This window comes from Chiloscyllium plagiosum, unplaced genomic scaffold, assembly GCF_037043375.1.
Source record: "Chiloscyllium plagiosum isolate Xiang-an unplaced genomic scaffold, Cpla_swu_hap1 HiC_scaffold_21, whole genome shotgun sequence".
NCBI lineage: Eukaryota > Metazoa > Chordata > Chondrichthyes > Orectolobiformes > Hemiscylliidae > Chiloscyllium > Chiloscyllium plagiosum.
In genome coordinates, this window is record NW_028270159.1 from 35407206 (window position 1) to 35427898 (window position 20693).

General features: G+C 40.3%; 1 protein-coding gene across 18 annotated transcripts in view; it reads right to left on the reverse strand.

The window, feature by feature from the left end:
- Positions 1-20693, reverse strand: part of tncb (tenascin Cb) — a 295874-nt gene that overhangs the window by 82171 nt on the left and 193010 nt on the right. For all 18 annotated transcript variants that reach the window (XM_087998505.1, XM_087998504.1, XM_087998503.1 and 15 more), the window contains 3 exons: positions 16932-17195; positions 13876-13991; positions 8610-8763 (listed from right to left, as the gene is read on the reverse strand). In XM_087998505.1, coding sequence (XP_087854631.1) covers positions 8610-8763; positions 13876-13991; positions 16932-17195 — 534 coding nt within the window. The remainder of the gene's footprint in view (positions 1-8609; positions 8764-13875; positions 13992-16931; positions 17196-20693) is intronic.

Consider the following 20693-nt stretch of genomic DNA (forward strand, 5'->3'; position numbering starts at 1 on the left):
GAATGTTGAATCATATTCAATTAAGTAGTGAATTGTTATTCAAACCTTAAAAATGCTGAATTTTCACACTTTGCCTTTCTGTCTCTTTTCTCTCTCTTAATTTAAACTTTCTTCTCCTCTCCTTATTTCTCTTTTGCATTTGATTTGAAATTGAATTCATGCACTCTAATTCATTTCCCTTATCAGTGTATTTATCTCAATCCTTTAATCTTATTTGTAAAGAAGCTATTACGTTAATCCTGCCCTTCACCCAGATGCCTCGTTGCTGCCGCTGTTGTCAGGATGTATTTCTAACAAGTTGGGGCACAAAATATTTTTCTGCTAATATGTGCATGATTATATCTAACTAATGGCATATAGGTGGGAGTTTTTCCACTCCAATAAATTCTGGTCAAAAATGTCACAATGCCTTATCGTATAGTTCCTAATTCTTCCCTCCATATGTATCTTGCAAATAAAATTTCCAGTGTCATACAAATAAATGCCTGCCAAATCTTCTAAAATTCAAAGTGCTTGCTTGTCTGTTCTTGTGCTGGTGTATGTGCTTATGTATGTTAGTATTTATGTAAAGCCCAAAGCTATCTGCAGTTTATCATTATTGAATTTAATGAAAAGCTTGTCGCTTTTAAATTATGTTTTTGATATTTTGTACATCATTAACAACAAGACAATGACAGAAAGGGCAAAATACCTCTAAAGTTCTAGAGGGACTGCTTTAGGTTAATTTCCACTTGGCAAGCATCCCTATCCATAAAAGATGCTTTCTGAGCTAAAACTTAGATGTTGAAAATCCTGAATGGATTTTAACTTTCACTGCCAGATGTACATTGCTAACTTCTTACCAAATCATTTCAGTTTACTGTATAATTATGAAGAGGAAGGCCATTCAATCCAGGTTAATTCATCTATTTAGAGAGAAGCGAGAGTAATCCCTTTGCAAGATTCAATCGTGTCTCCAATCATTCCTCAGTTTTAGTCCTCACGCATTCACTTTGGAAATATCTTCCACAAATTGATCACTTTGCATGAAGTAGAATTTCCAGAGTTCTCTGTTTACCTTTTCCTATGATACCCCTTCCCATTCCTTTATATTCATACAAGTGAAAGGTAGATTCCTTACTCATAATTCTCTGACCCTTCTAAGATCACTTTCTAGTACCTCGTCCTTTACAGATGAGGCTACGTCTTGCCAGACTGACTTCAATCTCTGAGAATATGAGAAACAGCATACATTTGACAAAGAAAGATACAAGATTATTTGCCAGATTTTTTTTCCAATATAATGAAGAACTGTGGATGCTGCACATCTGAAACAAGAGCAACAATTGCTGGAGAAACTCAGGAGGGCTGGCAAAATCTGTGGAGAGAAAGCAGAGTTAACGTTTCTGAACAAGGGCCACTAGAGTCAAAATGTTAACTCTGTTTAGTCTCCACAGATGCTGCCAGACCTAATGAGTTTCTCCAGCATTTTCGGTTCTTTTTGCTTTTGCCTTTTTGATGTTATATGTTTGCTAAAAGCCATGGCTCCTTCTTGTGTGAAGAATTGCCAAGTGTAATTTAAGCCAGCAATTTCCTTTCAAATACAGCTGCTTGCATTCTTAAAGGTGTTGCATGATTTATAGTAATATTTTGAAATCAATTGAGGTTAGAACATCACAATGATGTGTAAAATAAAACCTGCATCATATGTAGAATAAACGTAAACTTACGATTCTCAGTAATTATGATGATCAAATCTTGTGTTGAATGTATGGAAATGAGTGACAGCAGTGTTTTACAGCTGCTGCAAAGTTAGATATACCTTGAATCTATTATATTAAAGCAAAATATCTGGTAATATGCACTTGAGGTAATTTCCACTGTAAAGCCTCTATAACATTTTGCTGAATATTATGTGGCCAGGCCAGGTACAATCCCTGAGTGCAGAACAAGGCCAGACAGATATTTGAACACTCCAACATTCTTCCACATCAACACTTCATTACAACTGACAGGTAGGTATTAGCTCATTCTTTCCTAATTAAATCTATCAGTCTGGCAATTTCACTATCCAATACTGGGAAGATTCATCTGGTGGGGTTGTGCGTGTGTGTGTGATTTATGATCTTGTAAAATGATCTTGTTCCAAAAGGTCCTGTGAAAACAGCCACGTTGAGAATCAGTTCCACTTTAAGTAGAGTTTACCCTAAAATATTGTTACATTCCCAGAACGGAATTAAAAGTTAATGACTGGACAATTCCCATACCTCTCTGTCAGCTGTGCCAGTTGTTCAATTTACACAGCAAATAAAATAAATAACATTAACAGATTACTTGAATTATCAGAAGCTTCTATTCCTGCTGGTAGAGTTTTATGAGGCATGAAATTATTAATTTATAACGATGAAATGGGTGCTTGCTGTTCCATTTATAGAACATTACTACATGGTTCAAACTTTCATTTATGGCCAGATGTGCTAACATTTGGTCTCCAGGGTCTTGTTTGGATAGCATCGATGTAACGATGGAGAAAGTGTCAGAATTCACCATCGTCATGTGGCAACAATTGCTGGAGTTGGATTTAAGCTGCCCGGATTGGGTTATGTTGGAGATTGCTGCTGAAGGAAATGGAGCTGATATTACAGATGATGATATACAGCCTGCATCTCAGCCTCTGCTCATTTTCACACAAAAAAGAGCTGTGGCAAGGCAAGAAAGAAATTTTAATTACGATCAATAAGCAACACTTCAAGACCTTGCCTTCCCCCTCATGTTTGGAAATATTTGCAGATAGAGTACTTTTTGGGATCTGCATAAAGCTACACAGGCTCTACATCATTTGGAATGGAATCAATAGCATGGGAAAACATTTGTTTGATTGATAAAAATTAAAGCTTTGAAAAAAATCTGACATTTGAATAAGACGAACATTTCCCTCATCTCTGACTCTCCACCCGTCCTGGTTAATTTGAAGAGTCAGATGTTTCCATTTTGTGTGTTGAACCCTTCTCATGTAACAGCTTTTCATGGCAGAGTCCTGCCTCCAACTAAACACCCCAAACTAATTCCTCGATACATTTTTGTTAAGTCATAATCTTTCTCATGGTAAAATCACCTTCAATCTCAATTCAATCAAGAATCTGTTCTAGGGACTTGGGGCACTGAGCTGATGCCAAACACTTCCTTGCATGAAATGAAAAGTGTATCCTTTTCCAATGCATTATGAAGTTTTACCTGGGACTGGTGACCTGGTCATATGATTTGTCCCTTGAGAGAAGCAATGCCTGGTCAATTCTCCAGGCCAGCAGTAGGGGCATGATGGTATGAATTTTCCCAGAAGTGAGTGATAACTGGTGATGGGTCAGTGTAAAGCTTCACCCATAATGCACTTGAAAAGATTGTTCACAAAGGAGCTCCTGACACACACTGCTGTGGAAGCAATGTGCCAGGGTGAGCCCACTTCATCACTTTGCAGAGTAACTCATTTGAATGATTCTGATGATGGGTGAGGAGCAAAAACCAATTAAGAAAGGTACCACGAGAATCACAAGTTAAATTGAAACAGGGGCCAATTAAGTGGAGGAAATTGAGGAGGGAAGGGGGTTTGTGTGGGTTGAGATCTATATATAGAAAATGGAGGGAGAGGATAAGAAAGCTTTAATGTAGCCTTAACATTTCTTCTATGGTTGCAATAGCATTCCTGGTTTCAATTCACTTGACTGCAAATGGAGTATCAGATGTTGCCTCCCAGATTTATGATATTCCAGTTTGAATGACTCACAAGTGGAGGTTTAGCATTACATAAAGCAGCATCTCAGCTGATGGTTACAACTCTATCTAAGGCATGGTTTCGTGGGTTATATTAACAGGACCAATAGATTGCAACTGAGTGATCAAAATCCTTTTTCTTTAATGACATTAGGTTTTAAAAAAGACATGTTGGAGAGAACATTTAAAAAATGGTTGAAAATAGCTTGAAGTAAAATGACTTGCGTACAGATTTTAGTCTTTGGAATTCTCTGCTCCAGGGAGTGTAGCTGCTTCGTTCATTGAGTTTCCCCAAGCTGGAAACTGATTGATGTTTGGTCAATAAGGGAACAAAGGAGATGGGAGTTATAACAAGGTTAGCAAGATGGACCTCATTGAATATGAGTTCCTTGATTGGGATCCTTAAACTGGCCCTGGCTGACAGATAAAAGAGAGATTCTGACACTCTGGGTGCTGACTCTGATGAGACTGTGCCAGAGTCAAGGACTTTCCATGTGTAAATAATTTGGTGACGGGCTACTGGCCTCTGTGGAGTTGTTTCAGTGGGATTGAATGTAGGATTAATGGCATAACCATGCAAAAATGCCTATTAGTTGAAGCCCAACTGGACTTCAAACAGGCATTATAACTAGCTTTAATCATTGGAAAATGCAGCAAGTTGAACAGATGAGTTGCAGGGTATTCTGATGGAAGTGGACAAATTTCCAGATCGACTGAACTTGGGGGGACACCACTTGGGTGAAAGCAATTGCATAACCTCACTCAGGCCATATCCTGAACAGAGGAACTCTCAGTAAGCCCACAGCAAAACTCCAAAACAAAGCCAAATCTCGGTCAATTGGTTAAAATGTTCTTCAGGATCTAGGCTGGCAAGCCATTGTAGCTATTGTCGGGATGTGGATTTGAGACAGTAAAAGAGTCTGACCATTCCTAAACTGACAAAGAAAACTAATAGGCCGGTATCCAGGAGAGTGAGTATCCTGGAAAGTCCACCTGCATGTGGGTTGGAACAGTTAAATTGCTTAGCAACATCCAATGGTCATCTGGAGGTTGATACAGGCATGGCTGTTTCAGTGATCACAGGTACAGGCTTTTACAAAGATTGGTCAGAACTCCAACCCTTAAGTTTGTGCAAGACCTCGGCTAGGCTGAGAATCTATACCGGGGAACCTTTACAGATTAAGAGTACAACTTTGGTTCCGGACTCATATGAAAATCAATAGGTTAAGTTACCAGTGACTGTAGTAAAAGGCTTGGGCCCAAGTTTGATGGGGTGAACTTGGTTGAGAGAGATTCAACTTGATTGGCTCTTTATTTTTCAATTAGAAAATGGCTGCCTGAATGACGTCCTAGTGAAATACCCAGAGGTCTTTCAGGTAGGTCTAGGTCTGCTTGAAGAGGACGAGGCACTGCTGCCAATAGCCTCAGGCCAAATTCAGCAGTGGGCTCTAATAACAAGTGCTAATAAATAAAAATTTGAATACTGTCCAGAAGGCTAAGTAGCGAATGTGGATACATTGAGCTGTGTCCCACCGATAGAAACATTACCGATGGTACCAACAGTGGAAAAGTCTGCAATGTTTTAAATTTTCTGGACACACTCCCAGTCACATCTGACAATATCAGATGCAGAATGATACAGTCCTGTCAAAACTGAAACAGCTGGTGGTGATGGAGAAAACCAAAGGGCTGTCAAAACCAGAATTGAAACCCCTTTGGACCTGGAGAGACCAGATCATAATAGAGGATGACATATTGTTATGGGGAGCAAGAGTGATTGTCCCGAGCAAAGGTCATCATTAGATACTGGCTAAACTCCATCAGGGTCATCCAGGGATTTCCAAAACGAAGATGCTAGTGAGACGTAGTGTCTGGTGGCCGGGATTGGATGTAGGCACAGCTACATTGGTGGGGGAGCTCCTAGAGTGCTAACAAAGACCAAAACTACTGCCAGTAGCTCCCATTTGTAGTAATGAGCAGGTAAACCTTGGATTCTGTTACACGTCAACTATGCAGGTCCTTTCATGGGCTTGATGTTTTTGGTCATTGTGGACACTCACTCATGGTAACTGGATGTGCATAGAGTTCATTCATGAAACATGGGGATGATAGTAGCAAAACTGTGCACACCTTTTTCAATACATGGATTCCCATATGTGTTAATCATAGATAATGGGCCATCAGTTATCAGCTGGGAATTTGAGTATTTCCGAAATGAGGTTCTACTTATAAAGACAGCTCCTAACCATCTATCATCCAATGATCGGACAGAAAGACCTATCTAAACTTTGAAGGCAGGCTTAAAGAAACAGCCTACAGCTTCACTAGATACCAAACTGTCCCAGTTCCTATTTGATTATGGGACCACCCCTCCTTCAACTACAGGGATAGCTCCAGCAGAGTTGCTCATGGTTGGAAGACTCCACACCTGGTTAAATCTGATCTTCCCAGACAAGATGGGGGATTGGGGGGGGGGGGGGGGCTGGAGGCAGGATGGAATGGTGTCAGGAGTGCCAGTGCCAGCACACAATTCCATGAAGCGAGAGAGACAGTTTACTTCAGGGGACGGATTTTGGTGTAAGGACTACAGGAAAGGCCCAGCATGGGCAAGGCGTTGACTTGAGGTCAGGTCCAGTGATGCATAAAGTTCAGGTGGGTGCGACCATCCTGAACAAGCATGTATATAAAAGCTGCAAACTCACAAACGAAATTGTGACTTTCTGGATGCTGACACTAACAAGGCTGTGCCACAGTCTAGATTAGAGTGGTGCTGGAAAAGGACAGCCAGTCAGGCAGCATCTGAGGAGCAGGAATGTCGATGTTTTGGGCAAAAGCCCTTAATCAGGGCTTAAGGCAAGGAGCCCCAAAGGTGGAGAGGTAAATTGGGAGGGGGGTGGGGCTGGTGAGAAGGTAGCAAAGAGTACAGTAGGTGAATGGGGGTGGGGATGGAGGTGATATGTCAGAGAGGAGGGGGGGAAGGTAGCAAAGAGTACAATAGGTGAATGGGGGTGAGGATGGAGGTGATAGGTCAGAGAGGAGGGTGGGGGAAGGTAGCAAAGAGTACAATAGGTGAATGGGGGTGGGGTTGGAGGTGATAGGTCAGAGAGTAGGGTGGGGGAAGGTAGCAAAGAGTACAATTGGTGAATGGGGGTGGGGATGGAGGTGATAGGTCAGAGGGGAGGGTGGGGGAAGATAGCAAAGAGTACAATAGGTGAATGGGGATGGGGATAGAGGTGATAGGTTAGAGAGGAGGGTGGGGGAAGATAGCAAAGAGTAAAATAGGTGGATGGGGTGGGGATGAAGGTGATAGGTCAGAGAGGAGGGTGGAGCAGATAGGTGGGAAGGAAGATAGGACCGGTCATGGGGATGGGGCTGAGCTGGAAAGTTGGAACTGGGGTAAGGTGGGGGGAGGGGAAATGAGGAAATTGGTGAAAGCCACATTGATGCCCTGGGGTTGAAGTGTTCTGAGGCGGAAGATGAGGCGTTCTTCCTCCAGGCTTCGGGTGGTGAGGGAGCGGCGGTGGAGAAGGACCAGGACCTGCATGTCCTTGGCAAAGTGAGAGGGGGAGTTGAAATGTTGGGCCACAGAGAAGTGGGGTTGATTAGTGCAGGTGTCCTGGAGATGTTCCCTAAAGCGCTCTGCGAGAAGGTATCCAATTTCCCCAATGTAGAAGAGACTGCATCAGGAGCAACGGATACAATAAATGATATTGGTGGATGTGCAGGTGAAATTTTGATGGATGTGGAAGGCTCCTTTAGGGCCTTGGATGGAGGTGAAGGAGGAGGTGGGGGCGCAGGTTTTGCAATTCTGGCGGTGGCAGGGGAAGGTGCCAGGACGGGAGGGTGGTTTATTGGGGGGGCGTGGACCTGGTCAGGTAGTCACAGAGGGAATGGTCTTTGCAGAAAGTGGAAAGAGGTGAAGAGGGAAATATTTCCCTGGTGGTGGGGTCCGTTTGGAGGTGGCAGAAATGTCAGCGGATGACTGCCCTGTGGCCCAACATTTCAACTCCTCCTCTCACTCTGCCAAGGACATGCAGGTCCTGGTCCTTCTCCACAGCCGCTCCCTCACCACCCGACGCCTGGAGGAAGAACGCCTCATCTTCCGTCTTGGAACATTTCAACCCCAGGGCATCAATCGTGGACTTCACCAGTTTCCTCATTTCCCCTTCCCCCACCTTACCCCAGTTCCAACCTTCCAGCTCAGCACCATCGTCATGACTGGTCCTACCTGCCAATCTTCCTTCCCACCTATCTGCTCCACTCTCCTCTCTGACCTATCACATTCATCCCCACCCCCATCCACCCATTGTACTCTTTGCTACCTTCTCCCCAGCCCCATCCCCTCCCATTTATCTCTCCCTGCCTTCAGTCCTGATGAAGGGCTTTTGCCCGAAACGTCGATTTTCCTGCTCCTCGGATGCTGCCTGACCAGCCTTGCTTTTCCAGCAGAACTCCAATCTAGACTCTGATTTCCAGCATCTGCAGTCCTCACGTTTGTCCTTTGCCAAGGCTGTGCCACAGTCAAAGTCATCCCACATGTAAGTTAAGGGTGACTTGGTGACAGGATGCTGGCCTCTGTTTAGTTATTTCAGGGCGCAAAACTGAAACTGTGGTAGAAGATGAGGCACCTCATAATTGGCTGGCAGATCAAAGAGCTATGGAGCCCTAATTCTGTTCTCATTTCTTTAACGTGATATCATGAATCAAGAAAAGGAACTTCCTAGAAATAAAGCAGTTCAGGTCCTCATTAATCAGCTCAGCATTTAATAGAAAGCCATTCTTGCGTTGACTCAGATTGATGGCTATACAATCAAGAAACCAGTCAAGCAGAGTGGAAAAGTAATACATTTAAATTTACTCACTTGTTGTCAGTCTTTGTTTAGCTGCTGGGCCACGGGTATTATTTTTCACAACATGAAGGCTAACCTCATACTCCTCTCCTGGAGCCAGACCAGTCTGTACAAATGATACCTGAGACTGTTTCAGGCTGGTGGAAATTTCTCCATTTTCTTCTTTCTGCAGGTAAAACAATATTTCAGGTTTACATGAAGGTGATCTGTAAGTGACCTATGGATTTTACTCATTATTTCCCCTAGGCATGGGGAAGTCAGAGAATCCCTACAGTGTGGAAACAGGCTATTTGGCCCAACAAGTCCACACCGACCCTCCGAAGAGTATCCCACCCAGACCCATTCCCTATTACTCCTCATTTCTCCAGACTAATCCACCTAACTTGCACATCTTTGGTCAGTGGGAGGAAACCAGAGCACCTGGAGGAGACCCATACAGACACGGGGAGAATGTATGAATTTATCAACGGCTTTTTGTAATGCTATCCATTGCAATAAAATAAACCAAGTGTGTTTGGATAGATGAGTGGGAAAGTTTGTGGCTGATTTACCATACTTACTTTAAAGATAGGTTTGTGTTTAGAAAAGGATTTATTATCTAGTCCAGATTAGAATATAGGCAGATTTAAGAATGTCAAATTGTAATTTATATCACTACTAATCACTGAAATAAAAGCACATTTCTGTGCTTTCTGAAGATCTGCTGGAAAACCTAAGCAGCATCTGTGAAGAGAAAAACAGAATTTGATCTGATTCCTCTTTGGAACAGTTTTGCTGAGCTCATTGAGATTTTACAAGATGTTCTGACAAAGGGTCACTGGGCTTAAAACATTATTTTGGTTTTCTCACAACAGACCTGTTGAATTTCTCCAGCTCCATCTGGTTTTGTTTTACAACATATTCTCCTTTGGATTAGATTAAATTCCCTAGAGTGTGTAAACAGGCCCTTCGGCCTAACCAGTCCACACCGACCTTCCGTGGAGTAACCCACCCAGAACCATTTCCCTCTGACTAATGCATCTAACTCTACGGGCAATTTAGCATGGCCAATTCACCTAACCTGCACATCTTTGGACTGTGGGAGGAAACCGGAGCACTCGAAGGAAACCCATGCAGACATAGTGAGAATGCGTAAACTCCAGACAGACACCCGAGGCTGGAATTGAACATGGGACCCTGGAGCTGTGGGGTAGCAGTGCTAACCACTGAGCCACCATGCCGCCCAAGTTTATTACCACCAACCATTGTTTGGTATGGAAATGTTAGTAAGCTTTGCGACCAATGGAGGTAAATTTAGAGTCCAATTTGCATAAAAAAGTTAAAAAAAACAAGATGCAATCAGAATTTAAGTTAGTTGCATTTGAATATAGGCAGAAGTGTGACCCTGAATTTCTTGTCACTTGCCACTTATATATTTGTTCCATTTCCATTACGAACTTCAAGTCCTCTGCAATTATTTGAGTAAAATGTGTTGCTAGGTCAAGATACAGCAGCTTTCAGTTAGATGGATTACATCTTCCGGTCTCAACACGAAATGCACCATCATCAGATCATAAGTACCATCCCCATTTTCTCATGATGTGGAGGTGCTGGTATTGGACTGGGATGGACAAGGTCAGAAATCACACGACACCAAGTTATAATCCAACCGGTTTATTTGAAATCAAAAGCTTTCTGAGCATTGCTCCTTCATCAGGTGAAGTGAAGAAAAATCACACAGGCACAGAATTCATAGGCAGAGAGTTCAATAAGCAGAGAGGTTAAAAAGATCATATAAATGGTGTGAGTGGAGTATCGATAGGCAGATTAATAGGTCTCTGCAGATTATCAAAAGTGTCAGACTATGTGAGTAAAGTGTTAACAGCTGCAAAGCAAGTGAAGGAATGACCCATAATCTGAATTTGGGTTCATGTAACCCTACCATACTGTTCTGTATCGGTAAAATCTTCCTTACTGTCCTGCTTTGATGCCATCACCTTGATAACTTGTTATGATCTCTCTACCTTAATTAGTTTGAATAGTTTTGGATTATATGTTACTTGGGTTAGACCCTCGGCATGTGACTCTTGTACCTATCATGTTATTCTAGCTATTTAGTTTGTCTCCAGCACCACCTTATTTTTAATGTTTTGTAATTATCTCTTTGTCTCAATTAATCGGACAATGGATCATCCCTTCACTTGCTACTTAGCTGTTGACACTTTACTCACACTATCTGACACTTTTGATCACCTGCAGAGACTTATTATTCAAGCCTATCGACGCTCCACTTATCACATTTGTATGATATTTTGATCTTTCTGCCTATAAATTCTGTGCTTGTGTGTGTTTTTTCCTCTCTTTCATGCTCATCTTGATATCCCTGTATTTCAAATATTTATCCAATTCCTTTTTGAAGACTGTTATTAACTTTTTAAACCACCCTCTCAGGCTGCCCATTTTAAATCTTAATCGATTGTTGCTTCAACTAATGGTTCCTCATAATGGTTCTCATCCTTCAATCATCTTATAGCTGTGTCCTCTAGTTAATCCCACAGCTATTGAAGGCAGTTTCTCCTTACTTAGTCAATCCAAATATCTGACAATTGTCATCCTTTTCTGGATTCATCATGTTAGCCATGCCTTGTTAAATTTGATGAAAGAAAATTTCTTGTAACATTCATCTGTTACAACATGTAACAGTTGAAAATGTAAATGTTAGTCATGCATTTTTTGGTAACAGATGTACCAATATTTTACAGCTGTCTACACTTCAAGTGAATAAATAAATATGACAGTGATATGACAATATTGTAATGAAGATATTTCAACATCTTGATACGTTAGTATTTATATCTGACTGAAGGAGATTACGAGTTGAAGGATGAGGATGGGTTGAAAATGCCACATTGGTCAGGTATTGACTGCTATTGGTAATATTAAAATCAGTGGAGACAAATAGCATGGAGTTTCTCATTGGGCAGCAAGTTCTTTCTGGGGTGGGAGCCAGAAGTTAGGACTGTTTTCAGGAGCCAAATCCAAGCCTGGGGGTAAAATGTTGCTCACTGTGTGATTTTAATAGGGGTGCTCCATGAATTTACCTGGAGACAGGTAGATTTAAGATGGTACAATGATTGTGACAAAGTCAGCCGTGTAGACTTCATAGAATATGAGTTCCCTGATTGGGCCAGATTAACAGACTCAATCAGGGAGCCCTGGCTGGCAGATAAAAACAGGAGTGTCAGAGTTACTGTTCAGTCTGAGAGCTGGCTATGAGGGAGCTGGATCAGTGTCAAGGACTCTCCATATGTAAATAAATGGTGACTTGGTGATGGGATACTGTGGAATTACTTCAGATAGCAAGTGAACTTGCGAAAGTGTTGGCCAATCAGAAACCTCCCAACTTGAAATGCATTGGGAAACATAGAGAAGGAAAACTTGCATTGTTCAAAGTAATTACACCAAGCACCAAAATGCCCACCGGTTCAGACAGGGCTGGTGATATCAGCTGGCTCTGGCAGACTTCAGGATTCTCCCATAATCCATTGCAGACATCACCATATTCTGTGTGCAGTGACATCAGCACCAGAGTACCCTCAAACTGCCCAATCTTTATTTCATGGTAATTAGTCTGTAGATGTGATCACCAGTCCCTCATGCTACTTTAGTTGCTTCTTGCACTCCCTTTTAGTTAGTCATGTTGATTCATTGTGGGCAAGAAAGCCTTGATTAGCTAAGATCCTTCAGAAGCATGTATAATTGGAAGCTGTATGAATAATTACAGTTATACCAGCAGATGCTGCTACTGCTCCATTACTCTGCAATGACATCATCTAAGGTATCTAAGGTAAACCATTCAGGATTGAAATGAGGAGAAATTTCTTCACCTGGAGAGTGGTGAGCCTTTGAAATTCTCTGTCACACAAAGTAGTTGAGGTCAAAACATTGAATATTTTCAAGAAGGAATTAGATACAGATCTAAGGTCGAAAAGAGTATGGGGAAAAGCCAGTAACAGGGTATTGAGTTGAATGATCCTATTGAATGGCAGAGCAGGCTTGAAAGACTGAATGGCCTGCTCCTATTTTCTCTGATCTTATGTTTGCAACTAGTGTGCTCCTGAGTATGTGTGTATTGCTTCACCTCATAGTGACATTCTCAATAAATTCAACCTCCCCTCACCAGCCCCCACTAAGTACCAGATGCCTCATAGTACATTATAGCCAATGAAATAATTTTTGAAGTTTAGTCACTATTGAAGTAGGAAACATGGCAGCCAATTTGCATAAAGCAAGCCCCTTTGAACAACAATGTGATAGTGACTAGATAAGCTGTCACTGTGATGTTGATTTAAGGGTAAATATTGGTCAGGACATTGGAGTTATCTCCCCTAATCTTATCTGAAATAGTGCCACAGGATCTATTGCATCCACCCAAATTGGCAGATGGTTTCTCTGACAATGCAATGCTCCCTTAGTACTGCATTGGAATATCAGCCTTGTTTTTTATACTTAAATTCAGGAATATGACTGAATATACGTGACCTTGTAACTCAGAGTTGGAATTGCTACCAACTAAGCCACAGCTGATATGGAAGGGTAAAAATAAATTTCTTACAACTCATTAAAGTTAATTTTCAAAATGCCATCTTTTCCCCAGCTGATTGAATTGTAGTTGTAACATTCCTAGGGGCTGTTTGCAGCTATTTCTGCACTGAAGAAGTCTCAGGACATTACTGTAGAAGTTTCTAAGGATAGATATTTCATCATTATAAGGTTTGAAGGGGAATGGTCATTGATGATTGCATAATGTTTAAGTTCATTTTTGACAGCTGACATATTGAAATAGTCTCTTTCTATATGCAGCAAGATCGAAACAATATTCATAAGTGGCAAGTGACATTCATACCATACAGATGCCAGGCAACAGCCATCTCCACAATGAGTGAATATAATTGCCTTCCCTTGACATTCAATGGCATTATCACTGTTGAATCTCCTCTTACCAATATCCTGGGAAGTTATCATTGACCAGAAAATGAACTGGACCAGTCATAAAATTTGGGAGATGTAATTACCAAAGAAAGGCATACTAAGGAACAAACATTTGATTCACAAATATAGTAGATCACAAAAATGATTCAAGATCTTTTCTCACATGAACCAAAATATCCAAAATTAACCAATTGAAAATAATATTATCAGAATTTATCAATTAATTTGGTCTACTTTATAAGAAATCAATCATACACTTACCACACCTTCTAATTTTGTGACTCTCTATTTATATCATTTGACTTACTGGAGCTTTGAAAATGACATCCCAACCATCAATCTCAATGTCCAAAGGTTCCCACTCCACATTTACAGAGGTCTCACGGATGGACGTGAATCTTAGACCATCTGGTGTGGGTAGATCTGCAGGGAGGCAGGAATAAAGTTTAGAAAGCTGGAGCTTTACGTCAAACAGATAATTTCACTCAGAACAATTACAGGTTATGAGCAGGACCAGCTTCAAGCAACAGTCTTTAACTTTAATGTGGTTTAAGTAGGCATGCAAATTTCAGCATGGCCTGATTTGACATAGTCTTCATCAAGTTTGTTGCAAGCAATCAATTTAGCTACTTATCCAACAATAATCAATTTTTTAATGAAATATTGCAGGACTACAGATTGAATGTATTTTTAAAAGCCTAAGAGTAATTCTCTTTCATATAAATCATTAACATCAACAGTTTTCAAGAATTTGACTTGCTGAGGTAAATACATTTTGTTAGCACAAGTGAGTCCTCAGAATTATTTTTTGATAACCACTTCTTCAGATTGTTTTTAAAATTATCTTTTACTTTAGGATTAACTTCCTATTTTAACAGTGAATTAGCTGGAAAAAAAGGTTTGTCTATTTCTCATATTCTGAACAAACATCATTGTGAATGAAGCTGCGATTTTGATATTCTCTGTCTGCTGTCACTCTCTCAGACACTAAAATAGAGGCAGCAATATTAAAGTAATTATGATGTTCTCCAGATTCATTAGTTTAGATATTTTACTGCCTTTGTTTTTTTTCAGATCAAGTCCCCATTCTTGTTCAGGTAGGTTGCTGTCACCAGTTGCGTTTCTATGCTGAATCTCAGGCTTGTCTAATTATTAGTGGCAGAGGATGGACTACTGGGGAGTCGAAACAGAGTCTAAGGCACTTGTCTTAGTTTAAAATGTGATTTACTACATAATAACAATATGTATAGTTTATATTCATTATGTTTGGCACTAAGAATTCTCAGGAGTTGTACAGAATATATCTGTACCTTTTGGGTACATTTGCAAGTCTAAACGGCCTCTATCAAAGGCTGTGAGACACCAACAAATTGGGTCAATCTCAATATAGTTCAACCATAACTCCTTCAGAACCATTTCCTTATATAATAGTGCAGTTCAAAGCAATCTTTCAATTTAGCTCTTTGTAACTGGACGAGTGTAGTCAGTGCTGCCATTGTAGCTTATAGACTTTGAGTTCTACAGCACAGTCTATCCAATCCCTTTTCATAAATGGCACTCTTCAGTTCAGGCAGCATCCTGCAAATCATCTCTGCATACTCCAGTTTAATAAAATCCTTCCTATAATGAGGATTCCAGAACTACACACAACACTTTAGCTGTGGTCTAACCAATGTTTTGTACTGTTCCAACACAGCCTCCTACTCTTCAGCTTTATGCCTTGGCTAACAAGGCATGTATTCTATAATGTGAAGGAGCTGGTGTTGGACGGGGGGTGGACAAAGTTAAAAATCATACAACACCAGGTTATCGTCCAACAGGTTTATTTGGAAGCACTAGCTTTCGGAGCGCTGCTCCTTCATCTGGTAGCTGTGGAGCAGGACCATAAAACACAGAATTTATAGCAAAAGTATTCTGTACGCTTTCTTAAGCACTTTACGTACCTGTCCTGTGACATGCACACTAAGATCTCACTGATCCTCAGTGCTTCCCAAGGTCCTACCATTCATCTTGTATTTCCTTGCCTTTTTAATCTACCCAAATGCATCTCCTTACACGCATCTGGATTCAATTCCATTTGGTACAAATCAGCCCAACTGACCAGCTCGTCTATAGCCTCCAATCTAAGACTATCTTCCTCACTATTTACTGCTCCACCAGCTGCTACTTAATTACTGGCAATGCACTTCATGTGAGTTTCTTGGTACATTTCCTGAAAGTTCCAACTGTCATATTGCTTTTTGCTATTAACACTTGCTGGCCAGTTAAAATCAGTTAACATCTCTTAATGATTAAATATCAATTTGTTGAAGCAGATGAATTAAGAACATTTGGATTTGTAGGTGAATAGAATTTATTGTCAGTAAACACTTCACTGGACTATTTATGAAAGTTATCTCCCCACGGCTTTAATGGATATATTCACCATTTTCATAGAGACAGGGCTTGATTAATATGTAGGTGAGCCTCTGAAGTAGCCTGGAATGTTGCTGTGAGCTCAGTAGTAGTGTGTGTTAGTGTTTTACTAAGATGTTTTAGTCTGTGAGGCTTGGAGCATGTTGCTCCATAGAGTCACTATCAAAAACAGTGTAACAATAAGCTTAGTTTAACAATTGCAATGACGTCTGGCCTGAGCTTGCATCAAGACTGAAGAACCCAAATGAGAAATTGATTAATTTAATGTAACATAAAACAAATGGCCTCCATTAAAGCCAAAGAGTGAGGAATGTGACAACAAACAGATGTCTACATCACCAATGATAAAGTTCTGGGTAATTTTCCCAATTACTGGGATAAGGCCTCTTGTTGCTGTTGATAATAAGTAACTTATATTCTACCTGTCTATAAATTCGCTTGAAATCTCCAAACATTAACATTCAAAACATGATTTTAAAGGTGGATAGCGAAGTATAGGTAAATTTAAATTTCTTTATAAAATAAATCAATTTCATTTTAAATATGTGTATTTTCAGCAGATTTGTTATTTTATGTTTAGAGCTCAAATGCCTAAGGTACTTTTTAATTGAAAAAAAAGCACTACTTGCCAAAAATATCATTTTCTGGATTAGTGGTGCTGGAAGAGCACAGCCGTTCAGGCAGCATCCAAGGAGCTTCGAAATCAACGTTTCAGGCAAAAGCCCTTCATCATTTTGTCAGTCACACTTATTGCTTCTTATTTACTTTCAGCCTGGGACATCAATTTGCTTTCTCCCAACTAACAGCTCACATTGTTCTCGTGTTAATGGAAGTTTATTAAAAAGCTTCTTTGCACCAATGTGATTAACAAGTCACAGACAGATAAGTTTGCTGTTCACAGGCTAAAATATGCAAATAGACATTCTTACAGAGACTGTCAGTACTCACGTGTTGCTATCCTGGCACTGACAGGAATGCTTTTCTGGTTGTTAAGGATAGCATAAACGTTGATTAAATATTCAAGTCCTGGCTCTAGCCCTTGGATGGTGGATGACATTTGGTCTCCAGGTACTCTTATTTCCAATTGTAGACCACCAGGGGTAGTTGGAGTGTAGGTGATAAGATATTCATTTACTCGCACTTCATTATACCACTCTAAGTCCACAGTTTTAGGATCCACTTCAGTAACCTTTAGGTTTCTGGGGGGAGAAACTGTAGGAAAAAACAAGTCCTGTGGTAACATTTTGAACTCAACAAATAAAATAAATATAATCTTGCACTGGTTCCAATTATGAATTTGATCAGAACTTTTAAATTTGAGCAAAGACTCAGTGCCTAAAAGTAGAAATTAGGCAAAATGATAGTGAGAACGTGGGCCAGAAGCAGGCAGGTGAGACTAGTTTCGTTTGGGATTATGTTTGGACCGAACAGTCTGTTTCCGTGCTACATGACTCAATGACACTATGACTCTAAGCATACCTGAGCAGGTTTTGCTCCATAGGATGTTCAAATGTTACAGCGATTGCAACAAATTTAATTTCAAATAAAGATAATTTGGATCCATTATTTATATTAAAATCAGTTGAAATCATTTAATGATATGTTGTTTGCAAACAGACCTGTCTGTTGAAATCAAATTAGCTTATGTTTTCTGAGAAATATCGTGCTCATGGGGACGGAACTCTCTCATTTAACTGTGTGTAGATTGTCAGTATTCTTATAAAATAACAGAGTCATAACATCAACAGTGACTCTTCAGCCCATCTTGCCTGTACAGGTTCTCAGAAAGTGCCATCCAATTAGTGTCACCCCCTGCTCCTCCTCCCATAGTAAATCCTTCTCTTACACAACCTGTCCCATTTTGACTGCCTCAGTTAATTCAGCTCATACATTCCAGATCATGGTAACCTGCTCCATGTAATTTTGGCTCTGATGTATGGAAAAAGACCAAAGAAGAATGACAAAGACAATTCCATATTTGGTGCCCTTCAATATGATGACAGACACAGAAGATGAGAATCTATACTTTTAGAGAAGACAGAGACAGTATGGATATTTTCGATTTGAGCAATTTTTTGTTTTAAATTCAAATGTGAACACAGAACTGAATATATTGGACAGATTCCAGGCAAAACCTATGATGATCAATTCCTTCTAAAAGGATCAAAGAGAAATCCAGTTAAGGAAAGGATTGGGGATTTTAGCAATAAAGACTAAGATGATCAAATAGTATTCCGGTCATTTATCTCTTATGCTTTGGAAGTGAGTTGTCTAAAATGAGACAGTGAAATCTTAACTACTGTGAGATTAGGGCATGTTTCATTCTTGATGAGGGAAAATGCTTAGGATAGAGTTAGTGATCCAGGAGATTGTGTTTGGTGTGTACATTTGGTGGTAAAATCCCACATTTTAATTCCATGGGTTCTAAGAAGAATACTTCAAAATCTACGAATAACACTCCAAAGAGTGTAACTCTCACATTTATATTGCTTTATCAATATCTAGAACCCAACACATTTTTTGTATTCATTCACAGATGAGGGCATCACTGACCAGGCCAGCATTTATTCTCCATCTCTAATTGCCCAGAGGGCAGATAAGTGTCAAGAATATTGCTGTGGGTCTGAAGTCACATGTAAGCCAGATCAGGTAAGGATGGCAGTTTCCTTCCCTAAAGGACACTAGTGAACAAGATAGGTTTTTCCAACAATTGACAATGGCTTTTCATTGCCACCATTAGACTCCTAATTCTAGATTTTTGAAACTAAATTGAAATTCCACCATTTACCATGGCAGGATTTGAACCTAGTCCCCAAAACATTACAAGGGTCTTTGGATTAATCATCTCACATTAATACAGTAGGTCATTGACTCCCCTCCAAATTGCTCCAAACATAGACCATTAAAACTCACTGACTTATTTTCCAACTCTGACTGATATTAGAACCATGTGTAGCTTTGAGGAAACTCACTAGAATAAGCCTAGGATGGAAGATTTCATCTCACACAAGAATGTGGGGAAATAAAATCAGCATCTTGAGACATTCCTTCCTTTGAACATACTTACTCAACTGATATACAGCGGCAACAATCGACAGAGAGGCTTAAGTTAAAAAAGGAAGAAAATGTATGAAAGGGGCTTGAAGGTAGAAGATAGAGGTTGGTGGTGAAGGGTTGCTTTCCAGACTGGAGGCCTGTGGCCAGTGGTGAGCCACAAGGATCGGTGCTGTGTCCACTAATTTTTGTTATTTATATAAATGATTTGGATGTGAACATAGGAGGTATAGTTAGGAAGTTTACAGATGACATCAAAATTGGAGGCTTAGTGGACAGTGAATAAGGTTACCTCAGAGTGCAACGGGATCTTGATGGGCCAATGGGCTGAGGAGTGGCAGATGGAGTTTAATTTAGATAAATGTGAGGTGCTACATTTTGGAAAAGCAAATCAGAGCAGGGCTTCTATACTTAATGGTAAGGTCCTGGGAGTATTGCTGAACTAAGAGACCTTGGAGTGCAGGTTCATAGTTCCGTGAAAGTAGAATCGCATGTAGATAGGATAGTGAAGAAGGTATTTGTATGCTTTCCTTTATTGGTCAGAATATTGAGTACAGGGGTTGGGAGGTCATGTTGCAGCTATGCACGACATTGATTAGGTCACTGTTGGAATATTGCGTGCAATTCTGGTCTCCTTCCTATCAGAAGGATGTTGTGAAACTTGAAAGGGTTCAGAAAAGATTTACAAGGATGTTGCCAGGATTGGAGGGTTTGAACTATCAGGAGAGGCTGAATAGGCTGAGGCTGTTTACCCTGGAGCATCGGAGGCTGAGGGGTGACCTTACAGAGGTTTATAAAATCATTCGGGACATAGATAGGATAAACAGACAAGGTCTTTTCCCTGGAGTGGGGGAATCCAGTATTACAGGGCATAGGCTTAGGGTGAGGGGGAAAGATATAAAAGAGACCTAAGGGCCAACTTTTTCACACAGAGGGTGGTGCGTGAATGGAATGAGTTGCCAGAGGAAGTGGTGGAGGCTGGTACAATGACAGCATTTCAAAGGCATCTGGATGGATATATGAATTGGAAGAGTTTAGAGGGATATGGGCCAAGGGCTGGCAAATGGGACTAGATTAAGTTAGGATAACTGGTCAGCATGGACGAGTTGGACTGAAGCATCTGTTTCCATGCTGTACATCTCTATGATTGTGAAACAAATAAGTTTGACCAAAAAGAATGGCAAATCAATATGTCATGTCGGAGGAATGAGAAAAATGATCATTTATCCCATTTATTTAGGTTAAATCATGTATCTCTGGACATACCAGACAAGAAGACTGCAGAGAATAAACTTTGCTACTATTTTGTCAGTGGTTGACTATCACAGCAAATTAACTGGAGATAGCATAAGACAATTCAGCTCAAGTTTCGTTCCATTCTGTATAACCTGAATTTATGAACTGCAGAGGTTTAGGCATGATCTATCAAGCGTATGGAAAAATCTCTTGGATTCGCGTGGACATTTTTTTTCCTCAGAATTAAAAACCAGACAGTAAGCAATTCAATTGCTTACCTAAGTGATTTTTACCTTAGGATCATTTAAATATATATTACTACTTTTGGCATAGTCCTATTATATACCTAAAAACAAAAGCAATATCTAAAAGCTATGGGAGGATGGTGGTGTAATGTAGATATTGCTGGACTCAAGAGGC